This window comes from Anguilla anguilla, chromosome 2, assembly GCF_013347855.1.
Source record: "Anguilla anguilla isolate fAngAng1 chromosome 2, fAngAng1.pri, whole genome shotgun sequence".
In the NCBI taxonomy this organism is placed as follows: Eukaryota; Metazoa; Chordata; class Actinopteri; order Anguilliformes; family Anguillidae; genus Anguilla; species Anguilla anguilla.
In genome coordinates, this window is record NC_049202.1 from 69,398,716 (window position 1) to 69,422,033 (window position 23,318).

General features: G+C 44.1%; 2 protein-coding genes across 6 annotated transcripts; both read right to left on the reverse strand.

Annotated features, from left to right (window-relative positions):
* Positions 1-5,063, reverse strand: cd7al (cd7 antigen-like). The gene is made up of 4 exons (XM_035407161.1): positions 4,872-5,063; positions 3,509-3,871; positions 1,877-1,980; positions 1-999 (listed from the first exon to the last, which is right to left on the reverse strand). The coding sequence occupies exons 1-4, from the start codon at positions 4,915-4,917 to the stop codon at positions 754-756; spliced, it is 759 nt and encodes a 252-aa protein (XP_035263052.1). The 5' UTR covers positions 4,918-5,063; the 3' UTR covers positions 1-753.
* A 3,321-nt stretch (positions 5,064-8,384) lies between these two features.
* On the reverse strand, positions 8,385-20,505 carry znf207b (zinc finger protein 207, b). 5 transcript variants are annotated; one of them, XR_004764005.1, is made up of 13 exons: positions 20,343-20,505; positions 19,586-19,712; positions 19,356-19,494; positions 18,694-18,879; positions 18,521-18,596; positions 18,307-18,377; positions 17,662-17,819; positions 16,335-16,427; positions 15,099-15,338; positions 14,691-14,847; positions 14,132-14,318; positions 13,784-13,821; positions 8,385-12,030 (listed from the first exon to the last, which is right to left on the reverse strand). XR_004764005.1 is itself a non-coding variant. In XM_035404862.1 (12 exons), exons 1-11 carry the CDS (start codon positions 20,381-20,383, stop codon positions 14,158-14,160), a joined length of 1,446 nt encoding a protein of 481 aa, XP_035260753.1. In that variant the 5' UTR covers positions 20,384-20,505; the 3' UTR covers positions 13,524-13,821; positions 14,132-14,157. The 5 variants fall into 5 exon arrangements, 4 of the variants coding, with proteins under 4 accessions (XP_035260753.1, XP_035260752.1, XP_035260755.1 ...); XM_035404862.1 differs by lacking the exon at positions 8,385-12,030 and having other exon boundaries at positions 13,524-13,821; positions 18,694-18,876; XM_035404861.1 differs by lacking the exon at positions 8,385-12,030 and having other exon boundaries at positions 13,524-13,821.
* Positions 20,506-23,318: the final 2,813 nt, after the last annotated feature.

Genomic DNA, 23,318 nt, shown 5'->3' on the forward strand with positions numbered 1-23,318 from the left:
TGTGGTGTGACCAGTGTTTCCTTTATTAAGAGCTACTAAGACCATACATTTTGTGCTACCCTTATCACTAGCCTTACTCTAACGCTAACTCTTAAATGTAATTCTAAAACAAACTCTAATTCCAACCTGAGTCACATTTTTATTAAAAATAAAGGGTCTACAACACAATCTAAATAAAATTCAACAACAGAATAGCAAGGAAATGTAACTAATTTATCATGAAAAATAAATTTAACTGAAAAAATAAAATTCAATAAGACCCCAATACTGATACAATTTTTCTGTATCACCCTTTTCCTGACTCCTAAACCCTAATGCTTACAATTTACATTAGCCTAACCTTTATACAAAATGCAATGGGGATCAAACTACTTTTCTTTTGCGCATTTCCACACATTTTTTCCCATTAATTTCTTTTTTCATTTTTTGTTAAAAAAGCATCACAACTTTATGCGTATTTTTCAAGCTAAGCATTTTAGTCAAGCCTGCCACTTCTGAACAGTCATCTCGATTGAGCTGCTGAGCAGCACCGGGTGACACACGGGAGCCAGAATGAAAGCTGAATCTATTTTTTTTCCCACTCCGCCTCTGTAAATACGATCTGGATGGCGTCGCCCACAGTGCTTTGCTTGTGACCCAGTTCAGTCAGGAGGGTGAACCAGCTCGTCTGTTTTATGGCCGGGAGGAGAGGGCACCTGAGAGGGCAGCTGCTGTGATGTCATTTGGGCAGCCGAAACGGTCCGCGGTCGCTCTTTACTGGCTGTCCTCCGTTGCGGTGGCACCGGCTCCCGAATCCGGCTGTTTTTCCCGGGGGTTCACGTAGTGGTTTTCCTGCCGGTGCTTGATTTGAGGGTTGATGTACACGGAGGCGTCTGCTTCCTCCGGATACGCGGGGTCCAGGTGGCGACGGGGGGCTTTTCCGTTAGCAGGCTGCCTCGCATTCATTTCTTCGTATATGGGAGCCGGTTTTTGCGGTTTGCTACGCTTGCACTGCTTACCCTGAAACCGAGAATGGAAATAAGCAAATGAGTTTGTAAGATCGCCTTTGTCACTTTTTTTTTTTTCAACTGTATTATTATTTTTTTTTTAAGATCGTCGAGGTGGTCTCATTATTTCATTTTTCTTTTAAGATTGGTGGAGATTGGAGGCATTTTTTTTAATAAAAGCTTGTTATCTTTCCTGTTTTCCAAATCAAAAGTCAAAATGGTGTCGACAAACCTTCAGAATCCTACCACTAGATGAGGGTTTGCACCTTCAGGGTAGCTGTTTTTCACTGTATGCAAAATGGAAGGGGGTCGACTCAACCACATCTACAAAGTGAATCCCCCCCCCCCCCCCCCCCGAGTAAAGGGATCTCCCTCACTACCCATCTTCCCCCGTGGTCTGAAGACGCACCTCTTCAGACTATACCTGGACTAACTGCCACCACTCTGTGTATCATGTCACTTTAAATCCCCCCCTTTCATAATACTCATGCTACATGTACCCCCATTTCAACACTTTTTGTAATTTGTATTTGTCCTAATATTGTAGCTTGTTCTTCTCCCTAGTTTGGCTTGGCATTAGTTAGGTCAGAATAATGTTCACTGCATGAACTGAACTGTGTTCTTGGCTATAAATAGCTGTACGAAATGAGTATTGTACCTTATTGAACCTGTGTTTTGTAGTTGTCCCATGACCATGATTAGCACTCTTTGTACGTCGCTTTGCATAAAAGCGTCTGCTAAATAAATGTAATGTAATGTAATGACTCCATCCATGCCTTGCTCAGAGGGTCTTGCTTAGGAGCACCTGTCACTTTTGAAGAGACCGCACCACAAAACGTTTCGTTATTGCCACGCCGGTTGTCTGCAGCACGTCGGCGGGCTGTACTCACGCAGTGCGACGCGGCCAGGCCGAGGAGGATGAGGAGGAGCAGGCCGACAGCCGCAGAGATGGCATACAACAGAGGGGGGTAATTCTGACAGCCGCACTGGAGGCCTGTGACAACACAAAGCGTGGACCAATAAGGGACTGCCTTGCCTTCCGCACTGACAAGTAAGCCAGTGCTTCACAGCGGGGGCGCTGAACTATCCTCTCGTCATTCACAGTTTTTTAGAGAGTTTGTTAACTCCTTCGTGCACAGGACGGAGTGCAGCGCAGTGGGTAAGGAACTGGGCTTGCAACCGCAAGGTCGCAGGTTCGATTCCCGGGTAAGGACACTGCCGTTGTACCCTTGAGCAAGGTACTTAACCTGCATTGCTTCAGTATATATCCAGCTGTATAAATGGATACAATGTAAAAGCTGTGTAAGTCGCTCTGGACAAGAGCGTCTGCTAAATGCCTGTAATGTAATGTTTCAATCAGCAGGATTCCTTGTAAGATTGAACATGTCATTCTTGTGACTCTTGCAGTTTTCCCCAAAATTTCCCAAATGGGCTGAAAGTCAGCCAGTCAATTGTTTATTCATTTGTGTTGCAGACAGTCTGGACTGTACAGTACAGTTAATATTTTATACATCCAATATTTGCAGTCAAGTTATTTCAGTGATTTCTCTCGCCATAAATTTGCTGGAACGCTGACCTGAAACCAAAGTCCCTGCTGATTTTCAGTCTACTAGTTTGGGTCAGGCAAGGAGCATTTATGAACCAGTGAGTCCCTGAACAACCATCATGGATTAACTGAAAGAAATTATTTTTTAAAAAGTCAGAACTGCTTATAATGTACTGACGGGAAGGCTTTCTAGAAAAGTAGGCTTTTCTCGCTTTGTATAGTCATCTAAAAAATTTCCTTCTTATTGGCTGTCAAGAATCGTTAGTCTGGAACTAAAAAGAGCTACATACACCAATTCTATTAGCAAAAGGGAAAGAGGGTAATTGAAGATAAGACTTCAACACTAGCTGAAAGACACCACACCGATTTCCTTCCTGTTCCTGTGGTCAGTCATGTAGTGTAAGATAATATTTTTAAAGTCTATGTCTGCACGAGCTAAGATAAATGCATCTCTGGGGTTTTATTTTTATTTTTTTTAGTTTTTTCTCATGTTTCTGGGGGGGGGGGGGGGGGGGGGGGACACCTGCAAAGAGCACTTTTCATTGATCAAAGACCTGGAATTTTAGGAATTTACACTCAGCTGCAGATATGGACAAGATGGGCAATTTTGTCAAGCTCAAACTGCCTGTGTGTCTATTTGAAAATCTTTAGTTCCTGACTCAGGAGAACAAAATTGATGTTGCTACCATACCCTAATTCTTTCCAACAAAATGTGGTTGTGTAAAAGTATGTATTTTCTGATTAAAGGATAGGGAACGTTGGCAATATTCTTAAGTATAAGCATTAATAATCATAAAGCTTTTATTCGTTTTACTTCTGGATTACTTCTGATGTAGTATGAACTATGTAGACTAGATTTACCCAAATTTAAATTTTGGTTTTAACGCTCTTTGCAAGGTCGTTGGCGCTTTTGATTGATCATGTCCACACCCTCTGAAACTCTGATTCTTACGATGCGAGCGCGTACGGGTTGTACCTTCGTGAATCTTCACTGTGTCGACAAACAGAAAGAATTCTTCCTTTCCTCTGATGACTCTGTCCTCACTTTCGCCGGCGTAGACGAATTCGCAGAAGTACAAGCCGGAGTCTCGGCGCTCCAGCTGCGAGATGGTCACATTTACGGGGATCGTGCTCAGATCTCCCAGCACCTGGATGCGCTCTTTGTCTTCAGGCTTCCCCTCTGGTCCGGACTCCGAGAAAAACATCACCTCTCTCTCGGGCCCTGTGCACTCGCGTTTCAGGTACAAGCCAATTGGATGGCTGCCCGTCTCTTCAGACGCACACACGAAAAGCGCAGATTCCCCTTCGAGCTTCTTCAGATAAAGAGTCTCTTGGGATGCTGGAAGGGAGTAAGTTTTTGGTCAGTCTGTCTGTTAATAATCAAGGCTAACACTTCTGCGTAGCATATTCAATCCTGTATGTATTGTATGTATTTTATGTTTGGACCCCAGGAAGATTAGCTGCACACTGTGTATTGCTAATGAGGATCCTAAATAAATAAATATTGCTTTTCATATTTTCCCTTTATATTCCAAGTTATATTTTTTAAACTTTTATGTAGTTTTATTGGTATTTATTTGTATCCAATCCCATTTGTTTTTCAGGTTTCTTACAATTGAAACATTGAAACAACATACATTTTGAGCAGACGTAGCCTACTGAATGCATTCACTTGTGTACTTGCAGTGCAGTGGAAACAGGCATTTAACAACTTGATGTACATATCCAAAACTAAACATACCCGATTCCAAGCTATCTGCTATTGTGTTTATCCAAAAGGATCACCATTTAATCACTGAAATACTATTAAGCATTTATAGTGATTCACATAGACGGCACTTTGTATACGTTGTTCCTGAAAGAACAACGAATGCCCACACATCAGCAAGTGTTCCCTAGTGCTTTTATTCAGGATGCAACATTTCTTTGTCAAGCATGCTTGGTTCCTATGATATATAGGATAAACATTCAACAATGGATGATTGCAACACCACACTGCAGCAATTACACGGAAACGAGTCAAACAAGTTGAATTCGATCTATTTCCTTTTTTAAATATATACTTTTTTTAGCTTTTATCTTGGAAAATTCCTCCAGGAACACGGAGCAAAATCTATGTTCACTTCTTGTTAAAACTCCCTGTGTTTGAGCAACTTTTCAAGAATTTAAATTCACTTTTTCAATGGTCACAACACAGAAATGCAAATTAAATTCCATCAACTGAAGACAATGGGGAAAAGAAAAAAAATATAAGCCTTCTTGAAATGGAATTTTGAAATTTCCTATATATATATATATATATATATTTGTACCCGTTGAAAGAAGAAAACAGCACTTACCAAATATTAGAGGTATGATGAGAAACATCCAAGTAACGGTCTTCATGGCTTTATTGCTGCTGCTAACACTGTGTCCGACACCTTTTACCGACTGTAGCTCCGGGAAAAGACCAGAGGCATCCAAAATGTGAAAGTGCCTATGAATGGCTACTGAAAGCACAGGCGTCCAGTACGGAGGGCAAGCACGCTGGGTATGGAGGGGAGGGGAGGGGAGGGGAGGGGAGGGGGGGGGGGGGGGGGGTGGCTTGTAACCGAGGGGGGGCAATCATTTCTGCTTTTTAGGTGACACCTCACACCAAACACACACACACAGACACACACACATACACACACACACACACACACACACATACACACACACGCGGTCCACATGTCATTAAAGCAATGGTGCTATCAACTTAGGCACTGCTCGAATACCCAGAGGCACTCCCTGCCCCCCCCCCCCCCCCCCAAAATAAAACATGCCTGAAATTGTGAACATTTGATTTTCATTTTAATTTTTGTCTGTATGTAAAGTAGCTTATTTTCGAGAGATAAATGCTGTATTAACGGCTCTTGCGTTAAAATAATATCTGAGAGCTGATAAAAAGTACATTCTAAACTTATGTGCATATGCTGCAAGAACTGAGGCCAAATAGTTATCAGTGTAGCCATTTCTTTTTATTATGAAATACACATCAATAAAGGAAATCATATTACACAAGGTGACAGTTTTACAGTTGCATTTCATAATGTGGTAAACAGCAATTGACGTACCCGTACACGAGAACAGTGCCTATGCAATTAGTTCTTACTATAACTGGAATTTTCAGGTTGAAACCCAGTGGAATTTGACCACTTTAAAGATGGCACTTTCTCAGCCAATGAATGAAAAATGGCAAAGAGTGGTTTTGGAAAGGTCACATTGTTGCGTGGATGCTTCATTACTTCAAAGTCAGGATGGCCAAATCAGACCAGCACACACACAATGTCCTTTACCCTGCACCTTCCCATGTTAAACTCAAAAAACCAAAAAAAAAAAAACAACAAAAGTCAAGCATATTAATTGACCAATGTGTGGCATGGTACCTTAAGCAGGTCTTGTAAGTCTTCTTAAATCTGCGTGAAGTCAAATGTACAGGTTTTCTAAGCAGGTATTCACTCACCTTGTGCACATGCTCATCTTTCATGTTGGGAGGCACTTAATCGCGTGCACAGAACGAAGCTGAGGCTTATATTGAGCACGTGCCTGCTGAACAAACACAAGGGCACGACTCCTCACAGCGCAATTGCAGTCACAGTTTCCAGTACCGCCCATGTCCATTAATGAGGGTATCATGAAACTCCTGTAACAGGAAGAGGTGGTTTCTGGGCAATCTGAAGCAAAACATCATCAAAGTCATCATCACCGCAAAATAGAAAAAGTATTGAGAAGAGCTAAGGCTACAGTAAAACAATGGTAGATTAAACTTTGCACGCAAGCAGATCTGTATTTGGGATCATTTTCCAGTTGGCTCACTTGAAACTACAGGCTGTTTTAAGCAGTCCCTCAGTGCAGTGAGTAAATCGACTCTAAACCACTGAGCACGAAACCGTTGTTGCACTGCTCCCTATGGGTTGAAATCAAGGGGTCTAATCTGCTGGCCACACCCCCAATCACTGATGTCACAGCAGGTTTTTTTCCTTTGACAGCATGAGGTAAAAGACCAGCTTTTACATCACTGATTGGGGTGTGACCAACAGTGCCAACCCAATGCAGTTTTGACCCATAGAGAGCAGTGCCACAATAAATTATTGAAAGAATTGAGGAAATATTGGGTAGCATTGCTTTGGAATACATCTTATTTAATTTCGGGGGAGGCAAAATAGCCCATATTGTTTGTAGTACCGTAACTTGGCGTCATTTTGATATCAATACTTTTAATGGCAGGCCTGGATTTTGGCAGCCTGAATGAATGAGTTATAGACAGTGCATGTCTTGTATGTGTGAGTAACTTGGCATTTTTGCTTTTGTCATTTTCAGTACTAGTAGTTATAATTATGAGTGAGTTATGATTTTAAATTTAATGTTTTAATGGGGAGTTGCAGAACGTACATACTGGTAATTGTTTGTATGTGGCTAGATAGAGAACAGGGCGAGGTAACATGAATGTAGAAACGTGGCGTTTGCTGATATAAATATAGTTAGTAGAAATGGCACAGTGGTGAACTGGTGTAACTTTTTAATAAAAGGAATACATTTGCCGTCATGAAATGCATATGGGTGGCCGTGAGTGAGTTTTGGTAAAGCAAATATAAGAAAACATTAGTGTAAAAGAGGAAATTATCTGCCTGAGGGCGAGGCGGGATTCAATCCTTCAACCGGAGGTTTACCAGTCTGTGACTTTGTTAGTGCAGCACCATGACATAGCTATGCAATGCGTGAAATATCATTAGCAAACCTGTCCGTGGTTTTAAAGAAGAGCACAGGCCAGTAAGCACAGAAGAGCTCCCGTTGAATCCATATGGCTCTGCAATATTGTAGCCGGTTAATAACTGAACGTGCAGACGGTACATCATAATGCAGTGTATACGTTCGGTGAACGGCGGGTAGATATGGTGCAAAAGCAATAATTGAGAAGTAGTAGACAATTATTAGGGTAAAAGCAGGTTAAAGAAACATGTTCCTAGCTGGGCTTGAACCTAGAACCCCATGTTCCCAAGACTGTTCCCTTGCCCACTAGGCCACAGGCAGACTAGCTGTGTAAACAGGAAATGTTTCAGAGTAAAAAGGTATGAGTATTTTGCGTGTGTATGCAAGTTTTTGATTGGGTCGTGTAGGTGAAGATTTGGCTGGTGTCGGTAAAATGTCCAATGGGGAGACCCGTTGTTTGGGATAGGCAGCAGGAAAAATAAGGAGAGGAGAAAACGCAAAATCCCCTTAGTTTGGGGCTTTACTGTGTGGACATGTGAAGTTGTTTATGAAATCTGTCTGTTGAAATGGGGTCAGAATGTACAGAATTTAATGTTTTAAGGGCTGAGTGTCTGTGGCTGTTTTGTGGTTATTTCTGTGAGGAACCCTAAAAAGTGCCAAACTCTCGGCGCTGTATAGGTATGGGGCATGCCCCCGCCAATGCTCATGGATTTGGGTGTTTTTGTATTTCTACAAGACCAGTTCATTAAGCTGCACACTCCGGCACACAAGACATCTTCAGTGTATACCTCCTTGGTGAAAGAGGAAGAGAGAACACAGATGCAACCTTGTGTACCACAACGAGGAGGAAAATGGGCAGGGGCGGTCAGGGAGGGGTGAGGTGAGGGAAGCGGTTAAAGCAGGCGGTGAGGCGTAGAAAGCAGCATACAGCTGTTTCTTACGCTCCACAGCACGGACGGACAGGTTCCGACGCAGTGTGTTCCCAAGTGTACCTAAAGATGGTTAAAATCTACCTCTTGGATGAACGAAGAGTTTGTGCACCGTGAGGGGGGGTGGTCGGGAAGGGGACATTTATACAGACATCACAAATGTATGGGCAATGTTTAACAAACCAAAAGGGCAAGAGTTCAGTCTTTCTTATTTATTAAATAATCAGGTCAGCTTCCAATGTTACATACAGCAGGCTTTAAATGATTATTCCACAGATCTCAGCACTCAGCACCAGGAGTCATGTAAGCACGTAACCTCAAACAACGCCACAACCCTACCTTGTTAATCCAGGTCTCGCAAACCTCGTCAGTTCGCGATTCTCAATATTCCAAACAGAAACACATTGAGTAATTTGACTTGGCTGTGTGAGCTTAAATGTTTTTTTCCCGGCTGGGAAACACGGGACCTCTACGCACAGCCGGAAGACCGTAGTTTCCAAGGAACTGCAGCTTTCTTCCAATGCGTCTCTTGCAGAAACATCCCAGGACAGTGTATATCACGGGAGGGGGTCATTCCCCAATTACTGACTAAAACCTTGACTGGCTCCATTTTTTCCCCACCACATGCATCATACATGAAACAAAATGCTTTGCAAATATATTTTTTTACAAGATTTCACAAGTTGCATTTACCTTTCTAACTAGTGACCTTTAAGCAGTTAAGTGTGTCCCATAAACATATGACCCCTTTCCTATTCTGGAGTTCCTAGGACACACTACTGAAAATAACAAATGCACAACTCTAATAACATTAGTTCTTTTAAATAGAATGTTACACTGCCTCCACGATAGGATTTAAACTGAACACTCATGAATGTAATCTCAAAACCAAATGATACATGCACAACAAATAGAGCCCACACAAAAACAAATTACAAATAACAGACCATACACATGTACAAATTATTGTTCATTAACAGAATTTACCACCACTGTCCTTAAGAGTGCTTTCACATATGCCTTTCAAATTCAAAGTTGTGAAATAAAATAAATGGTAAAAATTGTTGTTTTTGGCCAGACCTGTCACTTTTTCCCCCACACACAGATCTATAGTTCAGAACAGGCCACTCCATTTCACAATTCAAATGAGTTTCATGTTTTCCTCAAAATAACAAATCATGCTGGCTGGGAACTTTCCAATGCGTGGGAAAGCACAAGGCCAATATCTTACAACCCCGTGCAGCCAGACGCAATCGCTCTCCAATTGCAAATATACTTTTATGATTTGCTAGAAGTGTACATTTTCATGCATATTTGTGGAATATATAATTATATATTTTATCTGACTGTTTTGCTGTTCAACTTCAAACTAATCATCTGCCTGAAGAGCTTGGACTACACTAGGAGCCTGCAAGTGCTTCCTGTGTCCATGCATTTACAAAATCTTCTCTAGTAGTTCTTCTCCAATTCCTCAGCTTTCGCGTAAGCCCCAATGAGCAGAAGCCGGGGCCAGTTAAAATGCTCGCGATACGAAAGCACTCTTAAGGAACAAGCAGGCACGTAGCAGATTTATCTGGTAGATGACCAGTCCAATCACATGAAAGGGGCAGCGGGTAACCAGCAGGTACAGAGGAAGAGAGCTGTGCCTCGTCCACAGGTGTGCCACTACAGCCTTCAGCTCAGAAAAAAAATAATCAGAAATACAGGTGTATCTTGGAATCCATCCATCCATCCATGTATACCCGCTTAACCTGAGCAGGGTAATGGGGGGGGGGGGGTGTTCTGGAGCCTATCCCAAGCTTGCATTGTGCGAGAGGCAGGAATACACCCTGGACTGGCCGCAGGTGCCTTGGAATATATCCCTAAATTAATCAACCGGCCAATACGCTGCACATTCCCACCATAAAATGGACTGTTCAGCTTGGCTGCTGCATAGGCCATGTGAAAAGAGTACTCCCTGCCATGGTGGAATAAATCGGGGGCATTTGTCTCACCTCAATGGGGAACCTTTCACACTACTCTTTCGTCAATGTCTCTGTGTTAAAATAGTGGACCCACTTTCTAACTCTGAACATCTAATGGAGAACGTGGTTACTAAATAGTGGTCAGTTTTCTTTTTTCGTTCTGTTTAACAGCTACAGGGGTATCTTAAAGACTTTAAAAAAAAAAAAAAAAAAAAGTTTTAAAAGAATTTAAGTTTGAAACATGTGAGCCTTTACTTACCCAGTAAACATGTGACTTGAAGCAATCACAGCACTCCCTCTGAGCTACAGCTACCTCATGACAGGCACTGGAGAGTCATGCAACGGAATAAAACCACAAACCCTCTGAACAAGGGGGGCAACATCCTCAATACTCGTCAGTGTCAACGCCAAGAATACACGCCACGCTTCAGAAAGGGAACCTTAAATTAGACGCAAGTGATTGTCAACTGATCAGGGAAATGACTCACTCACCCCCCCCCCCCCCCAATCCCCCTCCCGCCCCCCCCGTTTTGAATCGATCATGTGAACATGTCAAGAGGACAATGCAGGGATGAACGGACAAACCGCTCACAGGACAGGCTTGTTATACAGAACACACGCTATTCTAAGAAATAACAGGTACTTACACTGCAAACTAACCTGTTAAATGCCAGGTTTCTGGGATTTTTCCTTCAATACCCGCATAAAGCCAAGAGAAAAGTGTGATGAAATGTTGTAGCTACAGTCGACAGAAACAAATGGCAGTAAGAGGTGGATTCAGTAATCGATAGTCTCATGTTACCAAGTTGGCAGGTTACCAAGTTGTTTGTGAATAGTTGGGACCACTCAAAATGAACACATTTAGCTTTATTTTCATGCATATTCACTGTCCACTTAAGGTAATGTACAACACCTTTCCCAGTCAGCATTTAACCCCATTCAAAGGCCCAAATCAGCTAGCAGGTTATAAATTTTAGCGCTCAACACAGAAGGTAACAGCACAACATGGAGTATGTTAAACATTAGTAAGAAGTGAATGAGGGAGAAACACGCAAGCATAAATGACGGCATGCTCATACACATGGAAACATTCTACCTCTTTAAGGCTCCCAAGGTGGGGGGGGGGGGGGGGCACCACATTAGTGGCCACAGCTCTGAAGAGTATGAGCTGGAAAATGCAAGCGCTTCCTGATAAATGCTGACTAGATGCGGTGCATACGTCCTCACTGAAAACTGCTATGACATGGGGGGGGGGGGGGTGTTCTTTATTCTTCAGTAACAGGTTGCACTGAAAAAAACCTGCAGAATGATCTTATTCATCGCCTGGTGCTGTAAGGTGTAACACTGCCCGTTAAGTTCAAAACCATCCAGAAGGCTTCAATGTCAACTACTTCCTTGTCACTACAACTACGGTGGTCTCTCTGTCTTTTTGTCACCACTTAACACAAAGGCATTTATGCTGGAATGCATTTTACCCCGAAGACCCCGCCCCACCCACCCCGTCACGCCCCGCCCCTGAAGGGTGCAGAAGTATCCTACCTTTACAGAAGACCACAAACAGTGTCCTGCGCACAAACTCCTGGGGTCTATCTTAAAATAAAAAGCGATGTTTTTTTTGTTGTTTTTTTTTTCCAGGACTGCTCACAAAGGAAACAAGAGAGCCCACCGGGGGTTAGTCGAACTTCCTAAACTTGATTAAAAAAAAAGCAAGGGCCTTCACCAAACTTGCTACAAGTTTGGGGACGGTGCAATCCAACAGCCTGCAAAAAGCTGTGAAGGCCCTTGACGTGAGTGAAATGGAAGGAAAGGTGGGACTTGCCTCAGACCGTACAGCACAAGGCCGAGACCCTGCCTCAGGCAGTCCCACGGCATTGCTACGGGGGGGGGAGAAGAGAAATCCTCGTTTCAGCAGGGCGGCCATGTTCACCGTCAGCCACACGCATGCATTTAACGTCCCCGCAAGTGCTGCTCAAAGCCACTTGGAAGGCCAGTGCGACCGATGAAAATGCATTAAACAAATCAAAAAAGGTAGAGGAACAAAAGAATAATACTGGGGGGAGAAAGGTATTGAAATCTTTTTCCTTTTCCTTTTTTCCTTTTTAAAATACGGCTGATAAATTTGGGTTTCAGAGGTGAAGCGAGTAGACGATTTTACTTAACGGCTCATATTCGTCTGCATTTCTACCAACTACCAATCGTGCACTTCGGCTGCCGAACAAAATAAACTGTCCAGACAAATCAAAGCTGTGAATTCCAAGCAAATTTTTTTGTCCATTCGAATTAAGGATATTTCTAATTTTGTATTACGTGTGATGGGGCAATCGGATGAAATCAGTGTCAAAAAGTTGCATTTCTGACCCAAAAATTCATAAGCAGATTTAGGATGACAAGTGGCTCTGAAACAGCACTTCAGACATTAAATGAAGCGTAATTCACACTCACTTGAATATACAGGTATATTTTTCACGTGCAAATGCTAAAATTGTGGTCACTGGCAGCATCCAAATTCAAAAATCAAACCCCGATAAAGGATAAGGGTCAATCAAACCAAAAGTTCCAAGCCTCTAAGTGCCCCATTGTTTACAGTGGGAGGTCCTACATTCAGGCTCCCAGAGAGCTGTGTTACAGCTTGAAGAAGGTTCTAGAAAAATAAAACAAAATCAACGGCCAACGGCAATCAGGGTGACCGTGTCTCAATGTGGATGACAAAGTATCTTTCCAACTCAACATGAACTTCAGACAGCACAGGGCCATTTTTGTACACTGCAAAGTAAATTCCCCTCAGAAACCCCTCTCGAAAAGTCACAGTAGGCAACACATTAACTTTCACCAAAACATGACAGCCCGGGTGTACAGTCAGGCAGTCGTAAATGATCACCCACATGTGGAGGCTTCTCGAGCATTCGATCCAGACATGATAAAGGGACGCATGAAATCTGCAGTGTGAACGACGCAAAGAAAATCGTTTCGCACGAGGACAACAGCGCCTTCAGCAGGCTTGACGGGGCGTTTGGGATTACGCGTAGTACTCACTTCATTTTGTTTGGAAGCCAAGCGCTTACATACGAGGAATTCTGCGATCTTGACTTGCATTCTAACGTGCATTCTAACGTGTCAAGAGATAAAGCAGGCAGGCGTGTCCATGTTCGGATAGACCATCTGCACAGAAAGCAGCGTCATATCTGCATGGAATGCTGCTCATCGCCACGTTCTCCACAATAAGCAGGTCACGAGAAACCTCCACACAGAGCAGAACAGGTTTGCTGTAGTACATCAGGCGTTTACAGTCACGGTTGCACACATCCAGCACACAGTACAAACCTTCACTGAGTGGATCCTTGCCCCCGGGGTCATGAAAAACAGCCTCAAGTTTTCATCAGGTTTTATTACAATAATCATTTTGTTATGTTTTTTTTTTTACACAACAGTACAGAAACCATTCATTTTTAAGTTACGTTTCTGGGCTCGAGTGAAAACCCGGAACGACAAAGCTAGACACAGAACGGCAGGAACAGGTTCATCTGAAGCCCTCACCAAGCAAAGCTGGGGACACGAAGTCCAACAGCACCTAGGGTGCTGCGAAGGCCTCACACTTCAGTAGAATAAAGGTATTTTACAGAAACTTGCCTTGATTAAGGTGGCACACGTTCATGTTACTCCAGGGCCTACAAAAACATTACGAACCACATTTACTAAACTTCGCTTCTAAAAACCTAAATGGAACATGAGAAGAAAAAAACAATCCATACAAGTATCAAATGCAAACAACAGCTCGGACATTTCGTTTTTAAATAAAACATTTTATGCAAAATCAAAAATCGTCCCATGCGTCGCCAATTTTTTTTTTTTTTTTCCCCCTCCCTCCTTCCTCATCCCCTTGACTTACTGTTACTAGGGCGTTCTGCTTAATTTAAACAAAAGAAAAAAGAAAAGAAAAGAAAAAAAAAAAGATGAGAGAAGGTTTAATCTCCAAACCTATTGAGAGAGACGGCGGTTCAGCTTCAGTATCGACCTCCCTGAGACATTACGGGAGGCCTCATTCCCATGGGCGGCCTGGGGGGGCCCCCTTGAAAAGGCGGGACCATGGGTGGCCCCTGCCCGTACGGAGGCATTCCCCCAGGCATGTAACCAGGCATTCCCTGGGGGGGCCCACCGTACTGCCCTGTAGGGGAGAACATTGAACAACAGAGCTCACAAAAGATAAAGACAACGTGCTACAAGACCAAGATTTTTTTTAATCCCAAAACTTTAAAAAGTCTTTTAACTGGAGCAGTGGTCTCCAACCCTGGTCCTGGAGAGCTACAGGGTCTGCTGGTTTTTGTTTTCACCTTAAAATCAGCACTCAGTTGAGACCCAAGACACCAGGTGAGTTGAGTTAACTGTGTAGTCAACTGGTCTAATTGATTCATGAAGTGCAGAGTCACTATGAAAACCAGCAGACCCTGTAGCTCTCCAGGACCAGGGTTGAAGACCACTGAACTAGAGTCAACCTTTAAAACATAACAGACCAAAAGGATTAAAATAATTTGCCTACCGTGCATGGGATGCCTCATCCCAGGCTGCTGTGGGGGCATGCCCTGCTGGGGGGGCATCATGGCCCCCATTGGTCCCACAGGCGGGACAGCCATATGGGCCTGTCCCGGCCTGGGAATATTCCGCTGGTATCTAGGCAACTGAGCCCGTCTTTCCTCCTGTCAGTCAAAATGGGACAGGAGGAGGGGGAAAAAACACAAGAGAGAAGGTTCAGACACTAGGGAGGAGCACCTCTTAGGTGTCAACAATAAAAAAAAATCAGCATTCAAGATCACATGACTACACGCACACACACACAAAATGCAAATAATTTACAGCAGGTCCAGAACACTGTGGACACTAACTTTACACATAGGTTTAACACATTACTTACTGTCAAAGGGCAAAAAGTGAAATTACAAGAACTTACCAGCGAGATATCCTCATCAGGGTGGATCAACTTACTGGTTGCACTCGTTGTAGTGAGGGTGGGAGGCTTACTTGTCACAGTAGCTGGGGGTTTGGATACAGTGCTACTGGAGGGGTTAGTGGTCGAGGCGGTAGCCTGGGTGTAAGCGGGGAATGTGGCTTTGGGAGTCTCAGAAGACGTGGCGGGCGCGCTCAGAGGCTTGAAATCTGTGCCCACCGGACCGGACACGGCCTGCTGAGCCTGCAGAGGGAGGAGCCACAATGAGCCCACGGGGGGCGGGACCAGCAACCTGCACTTCACTTAAAGGGGAAATGCACTTTAAAACACACGCGGGCTTATTTTACTTCTGATCTTCTTCTAATGAATGTGTCGACCTTCATTTTTCGATGAGTTATTTCGTTTTGTTAATGTTTTACGATGTTTTGTTGCTTACCTTTACAAATTCAAGAAGCAGACCTAGGCAATATATCATTGCGCGACTTCAACGCTATGCTTTTATTCGAAGAAGAAAAAAACAGAAACTGTACTACTATATGGACTTGGGCTAAAAAAAAATAATTAAAAAAAAAACAGGTCCTTGTTTCTAAGGTTAGACATTTAAAACGAAATAACTAATCGAAAAATGAAGGTCGACACATTCATCAGAAGGACAATATAAACAAAATAAGCCCATGTGTGTCTGAAAGTGCAATTTCCCTTTAAGATACAATGAGCCTTAAACACACCGCAGAGGCTCACAAGCCAAAACGGCCATGCTGTGCTTTAACCACTTTACCACACAGCAAGCAAACTGCAGAGCTCTAGAAGGGAAACTCTGCAACCAAAAAGTCATCCAGGCAAAGCTGAAAAAAACATACAAATCTGTGCCATGAAGTTTCCACTGAAAAATGTAGTTTTGTTTTTTTTTTTTTGGGGGGGGGGGGGGTGGCACACACAAATCTACATGTGTGTTTTAGCCGAGTAAATGAGAACACAGATTTGTGGCAGCCCTAGTCTAACACCCACAAACACCGGCATGCAGCAAGTCACACAGAGCTCTGCCTAGTCACTATGAAGCCAGTTTAAAAACAAACAAATTCTTTCCGCAAAAAAACTGAACAAAAAAAAAAAAAAAAACCCATTACATTTCTGAGATGAATGTGCAAAATTTCCAAAAAGCATTACACAACAAAGCAAATCTACTGTCTGCATGCCATTTGCTTTTGTGAACTCCTAATTTCACAAACTCCTGCGTACTTGTGCCGTGCTAGGGAACAGGGGCTTAGCAGATGCTGACAGACTGTCTGCACTTGGTGAAGATGTACTTGTACTTGGAGCATGAGTCCCCATCTGTAGCATGAAGAAAGAGCAAAGAGTGAAAATCCATTCAGATTGGGCTGGTGGATTTTGGTGGGGTGGGGTTGGCTATGTGCTCCTGCCAATTCTCAATTATTTCTTTTGAACTTTCAACTGTAAAGCAGGGAAAGAGGCCAACTTCAGCACGTAGCATGTCTGCTCTTCTCAGAGTCCATCTACAGAGCACATCATGCCATTTTTGGCAGGCAGGAAGGTCGCCCACTCATCCAGGCCACTGGACTCTCCTCCTAACCCTGACAGGTCCCTCTCTGGCAGGCCATCGACTCATCCAGTCCACTGGACTCTCCTCCTAACCCTGACAGCCCCTTCTCTGGCAGGCCATCGATTTATCTAGTCCACTGGACTCTCCTCCTAACCCTGACAGGTCCCTCTCTGGTAGGCCATCGACTCATCCAGGCCACTGGACTCTCCTCCTAACCCTGACAGGTCCCTCTCTGTTAGGCCATCGACTCATCCAGGCCACTGGACTCTCCTCCTAACCCTGACAGGTCCCTCTCTGGTAGGCCATCGACTCATCCAGGCCACTGGACTCTCCTCCTAACCCTGACAGGCCCCTTTCTGGTAGGCCATCCACTCATCCAGGCCACTGGACTCTCCTCCTAACCCTGACAGGCCCCTCTCTGGTAGGCCATCCACTCATCCAGGCCACTGGACTCTCCTCCTAACCCTGACAGGTCCCTCTCTGGCAGGCCATCGACTCATCCAGTCCACTGGACTCTCCTCCTAACCCTGACAGCCCCTTCTCTGGCAGGCCATCGATTTATCTAGTCCACTGGACTCTCCTCCTAACCCTGACAGGTCCCTCTCTGGTAGGCCATCGACTCATCCAGGCCACTGGACTCTCCTCCTAACCCTGACAGGTCCCTCTCTGTTAGGCCATCGACTCATCCAGGCCACTGGACTCTCCTCCTAACCCTGACAGGTCCCTCTCTGGTAGGCCATCGACTCATCCAGGCCACTGGACTCTCCTCCTAACCCTGACAGGCCCCTTTCTGGTAGGCCATCCACTCATCCAGGCCACTGGACTCTCCTCCTAACCCTGACAGGCCCCTCTCTGGTAGGCCATCCACTCATCCAGGCCACTGGACTCTCCTCCTAACCCTGACAGGCCCCCCTCTGTGGAGCGGGCCGAAGGTCAGAGTGCTGGCCCCTGGCGGCGCACACTGCGCCCCCTGGTGGGCAGAACGGAGGGCACCGCAGGGCTCACCTGTCCAGCGCTGGGGAACAGCGGCTTAGTGACGGCGGGCTGGGGCGCGGGGGCGGTGACGACGGGCATGGCCGGCCTGTTCGCGGCTGGAGCCGTCACGGGGGGGGCCTGAGCCATGGGGGACATGCCCGGACGATGTCCCACCGGGGGAGGCATGCCTGGGTAGGGCAAAGCGCAAACAAGAGGCTTCACTGCATTATCCAATCACGACCCATCCTTCCTTATGACATCACATCTACCATAGAGTTTTGGAAAGGAGAGCAACAGAGGACGTGGAACCCTCTCAAATCGCTAAGGTATGAATAAGAGGATAGGTTTTCGGCAGAGCCAATAAATTAAACCGAATTCAGAATTATGGACATCAAAGTCCTCTGCTCTTGGACTGCAAACCCAAACAGGAGTAACAGACAAATGTGTCTGAGTGTAACGTGCCAACACTGCTCTTTTCTGGCAGATGAAAAAGTGTTACTTGGTGGCCTATTTCAGTTGGGTTAACAACCTCTATACCTTGTCACACTGTAAATTACACCATTTAAGTAGCACGTTTCCTAGTTAAAAGAAAGTACTTCCTATAAATGAAGACACTGCACAAAAGACGCTTTCTCCTGGTACAGGGAACCAACGCTGCAAACGGACACCACTTACCTGGTGGCATGCCTGGCATCATCGGGGGCATTCCAGGTCCGGGTGGCATCATTCCACCCATTGGCATCATACTGTCAAGAGATGGCACAATTGCGCGTCAGGACAAAATGTTTCACCAAAACAAAAACAAAAACAAACAAAAAAAATCTGTTCAAAGGCAAGTCCTCCGAACTACGGGCAGGAAGACTCCCGTTTAAAGAAAGGCCATATTCACCCGGGGGGCATGCCGGGCATCACCGGCGGCATCCCATGCATCATCGGCGGAACACCCGGCATCATGGGGGGCATTCCTGCGTGTGGGGGGCGGGCATAAGAGCGGTCAGTCTCCACACGAGCACGCGCGATTGGACAGTTTCCCCAAGCCCCCCCCGCGAGACACAGGCGTACCTGGGTAGCCCCCCGGGGGCATGCCCGGGGCTCCGTGGACGGGGGGCATCCCCGGCTGGGTCATGGGGGGGATGAAGGTGCTCTGGGGCTGCATGGAGGGCTGCTCGAAAGAGGGGCCCGGCTCCTCGTCCTCCTCGTACTCATCGGAGTCCTCCTGGCTGTTCTGTTTCTTCTTCTGACTCTCTGCTTTTTAAACAACAAAAAAAAAAAAAAAAAAAAAAAAAAACGAAAAAGAGGAAGGACCAAAGAACAATGTGTGTAATACCAGTTACACAAAGCAGATGACAGACGGGTGTCCGCCCGCAGCAATCTTGCAATCTAAAGCAGAGGTGTCAAAAGTCCAGTCCTGGAGGGCCGCAGCGTCTGCTGGTTTTTTCTGGTGCGTTTCAGCACGGGTGATTCACTTCAGTAATCTATTGGCTGAAGAGTTCACCAACCTGATTCTCACAGCCTTAACCGTCCGCTGATTTAAAAGGAAACCACAAACACCTGCAGACACTGTGTCCCTCCTAGACTGGAGTTTCACACCCTTGATCTAAACTCACGTTGGAGGAAAAAAAAAAAAAAAAACTTAACCAGGGCACGAAAGTCCCCAATGAACAGTGTGCAGAACGTGCTTCTGAAAGGGACACCCAACGCTCCGAGCATCTAGACTGTAATACCTTGTGTTTTCTGTTCAAGCACTCTCCGTCTCTCCTCCATGTCTTTCTCTGGTATGCCCTCCATCCCGTAGATTTCCAATTCTATGTCTGTCCTGCCGGGTATCGCATTGGGAACGCCATCTATAGTTTCTTTATGAACCTGCAAAGTTTAAGAACAAAAATGTCAAGTTCAAAACATCCACAGTTAAAAATCCAAAGTCAGAGATTTAAAACAAAAATGTGTGCCTTACCTGCATACAATGGATGGCTAAACCTGGACCTGTGTACAGTTTCTTATGGCATATGTGACACTTGAAATGTTTTGCCTTCTGGTGCTGGATGAGAATTTTTTCATCGTCGAAATCTCTGTTGCAATACCTGAAGGATTTAGGTTAAGGTGATGTGTACGCATGTCGTCGTGAGGCAACCTGGACCAAGATATCCGACCAGGCAACCCAAGTTTTGATGTATAAACCTGTAGCTCGCGAGTTCTGGCCATAGCTAACAAAAGGGAAAGGTAACTACACCGCGAGACTCAATAATAACTGAAATATTTTACTAATATTATCAGTTCGCTAGGTGTCTTTAATACGTCGTAATAAACGTAACTCGTTAAAACCAAGCGTTTATATTAAGACCATTTTAAAAAGAACTGCGCGAAGCTGACGGCAGTTTATGACGCTAACCAGCAATAACACACTAGATATTACGCAACCTGATTTCCCTCTACACCTGTGAACAACCTTACTAAATTAACTGGATTGCTGGCCATACAGTGGCTCATAATCGTAGTTTTCTTTCGATACTGCAACCTAAATAGGCTCTTCGTAAATTCAAGTAAATCGTTCAGTGTTGCATAACACATAACTAGCCACATTATCCGCCACAGTCTTTGTCCACAAGCAACAACGATAATGGCGGCCTGCTTCTGTCGCTCAGTTTCTAACCGTATATGTTCACGGTTTGCATGACACGACTGAAGTTAAATTGCATATACAGAAAGGATACCAGCACCATGGTTTCATCTGCTTCTTCTTCTTTCGTCCCATGTTTTAAATCTAACGTATTCTCAAAAGAATCCTAACAAACCGAATCGCTAAGCAGACCGATTTATTCCCTGATCTCAGAAAATGGCGTAAGACACATCTTTGGATGAGAGCCACTAACCCATAATGCAATGGGGCACATAACGCATGCGCACAAAAGATACACAACATTAAATAGGTATAAGACTGGTGACCCCTGCTTGCATGAGCAAAGTGGGCCTGTTTCCTTGACAAGTGTATGGGATTGCATGATCATCTTCGATTTATTTTACAGTTGCCGTGTTTCTACGGTGAAACCGTTTTGTAAAATAAATAAAAAACATCTATTTGACTATATTTAAGTCAACTGAATAGCTTCTTTAATTGCTTTCGCATACACTTCAATAAAGCAACCTTTGCTAACATGGTACATAAATTAAATCATTATACTATGCTTCATTATCCACCCAAAATTAATGTTTGATTAACTATTAACTGTATCTATAACTATGTACACACAGACAGACAGACAGACAGACAGATAGATAGATAGATAGCCTGTATATAGTGTGGGAAAATTCTTATCAACCCATTTATAACCCTCATGATTTAAGATGTTGTGAACTGTATATTGGTTCCATGGGCATTGAGCTATATGATGTTGACTGTGATTTTAAGTAATACATTTATTTAGAGAAATGAATATTCCATGTTCATTTGAAAAGAGAATTAGCAATAATGTATGTGTTGCAGTTCCTTCAAAGAGCCCCCATACCCCCTTCCCCCTGTCGTGGCCAGTTTGTATTGTCATGTGTTGTGTTATAGCCTTGATCATTTCCAATCCAAACGAATTACATCCTGAAAGTACACATAAGATACTATCTGATAATCAGCCCTGTGGCACTAGCATGTAGGCAGCTGTAAAAAATATAAATGGCCACAAGGAGGTGATGTTGCGCCAACAAAGAAGATTAGCATTTGTTACACCCCAATGTTACAAGTGTAGATTTTATTCAGAATTTGTCACTGAAGCAGCTGATTTTTGTCAGCCTGTTTACAGGAAAGGCGTAGAGCTACACTAAATTATTGAGAAGATAGGACGATATTAAGTGATGGTGACTACCAATTGCCCCATTTGGTGAGTGAAGAGAAACTGTCAATTTCTCACATTTTTCTAAATATTTCTACATTTAGATGATTACAGTGGAAACTAAGAAAATATGAGCAATCCAGACTGTAAGAATCAGGGCCAGTCCATACATGTTAATATATTCTCCTGAGTATGAGCAGTGTACTTGATCACTGTGCCTCATTGATTCTGTGTGTCTGACCATTGCACTGCACAGAACCATAAATGTAGGTCATGAATGTTCTCTATTACAAAAACCATTTTGGTGCTAACTGTATGCGTATCTTACACCCAGCTGAATTTATGTGAGGATTAGAACCCGCTTCAACCTAGCAAAGAGGCAGCCTCTTCCTCTTTCTTGTGTGGATTTATCCTTGATCATTTCAAACCAAGATTAGCCCACAAAATCTACTCTATAAAGTTCAGATACTTCAGGTTTTTCTGAAATCAGTTCCTTCCGTTTTCTCCCCAATTTGGAACAGCCAATCGTGTCCATCAGTGCCCACAGTCACAAACTCCAATATGGACCCAGGTGAGTGCGGACAGGCATGCATTCTCCTCCGAGTACACAACTTCATATAATGACACCTTGATTAACTACTCTGGTTAATTTACAATGTATAACACGGTTATCCCTGCTGAAAATGAAGCTGGTAGAGTAAACTGGTGGTCAAACCGGTGGACTACCCGACTATAATAATATACGCTGGTCAGCTGGTGAACAGCTGGCTGACCAGCTGAAAGTGTTGAAAAGCTAAAACAGCTTAAACCAGCTAGACCAGTTTCGGCTGGTTTAAGCTGGTATTTTCAGCGGGGATACAGTTACCTTTAGAAGTGGACATTTATGAGATGAAGGAGTAACCTACCCTTAATCCCTGAACCCTGACCCCCTTCCCCCCCCCCCCTTTTTCAAATGGGCCTTCCAGGACATAACTAACCTTGAGTGTTACATATGGCAGAAGAAGAGGAATCGCTGAGCTCTGCCCACCTGGGGACACTCGGGCCGAGCGCTAGAGATACAAGGAGTCGAGTTCAGAGACCAGTCCTGGAGCATTGCTTCCTTAGCGAGGAGAGCTCCTCAACGGCTGCCCCACGCACCCTCAACGGCAGCAGCGCGGCGAACAGTTTGACACAGTCACCCTCTCTGCTTCCTCCTCCTCCTCCTCCTCGCTTTCCCAGAGGCCGGTTTCTGGCACGCCGGTGTCCAGCGTGTACGCCAGATCGCTCTCTGATAAGGGTAACCACACGGTGTTCATTTTCCCCAGAAAAAAAAAAAAGAAAGGAAAAAAAAATGCAAGGAAAACCTTTCAAAAGGCTGAACTGTAGCATTGCTAAATGACCATTTATACATAAAACTGTTTATTTCGCAAAGTCTGCTGGTGAAGCAGACACAGCAGGAAAGCGATTTACAGGAACTTTGGGCACAATTTTAGAGTTCCTTCGGAAAGAACCAACCTACAGTCTGAAGGCGATGTGCAGGTGATGGAATGTCATGTATCTTCCTTGTACGTTCTGCAGAGAATTCTATGTCGTATGTCATGCCAGAACACACAAAAAAACCCACAGTAGTCATTTTTATTATAAACCAGTTTAATGTATTCCAGTATTTACATAAAAAATCTACAAAATATGCACATGTTAAAAATAAAGTCAGTCAGTCCACACTTGCAGTGTTATAGCCCTTTCATACAGTCCCTAGTTATAACCAATATAATTCTCTTCATTTACTGATAAATAAACACTGTACAGTGTACAAGATGGTGTTTATCAACTGATCACTACAGATACCAATAGCCATGTTAAAAAATAATCAGCTATGTAAAATAAATC

Bases quoted from the DNA above. Each gene is read 5' to 3' on its own strand.
- cd7al (XM_035407161.1), bottom strand. From the start codon at position 4,917: ATGAAGACCGTTACTTGGATGTTTCTCATCATACCTCTAATATTTG. The intron at 3,872-4,871 runs GTAAGTGCTGTT...ACTCCCTTCCAG, and splicing joins CATCATACCTCTAATATTTG to CATCCCAAGAGACTCTTTAT. The intron at 1,981-3,508 runs GTACAACCCGTA...GTGTTGTCACAG, and splicing joins CACAGTGAAGATTCACGAAG to GCCTCCAGTGCGGCTGTCAG.
- znf207b (XM_035404861.1), bottom strand. From the start codon at position 20,383: ATGGGACGAAAGAAGAAGAAGCAGATGAAACCATGGTGCTG. The intron at 18,378-18,520 runs GTGAATATGGCC...ATCTCTTGACAG, and splicing joins ATGCCCGGCATGCCCCCCGG to TATGATGCCAATGGGTGGAA. The intron at 17,820-18,306 runs GTAAGTGGTGTC...TGCCCTACCCAG, and splicing joins GATGCCAGGCATGCCACCAG to GCATGCCTCCCCCGGTGGGA.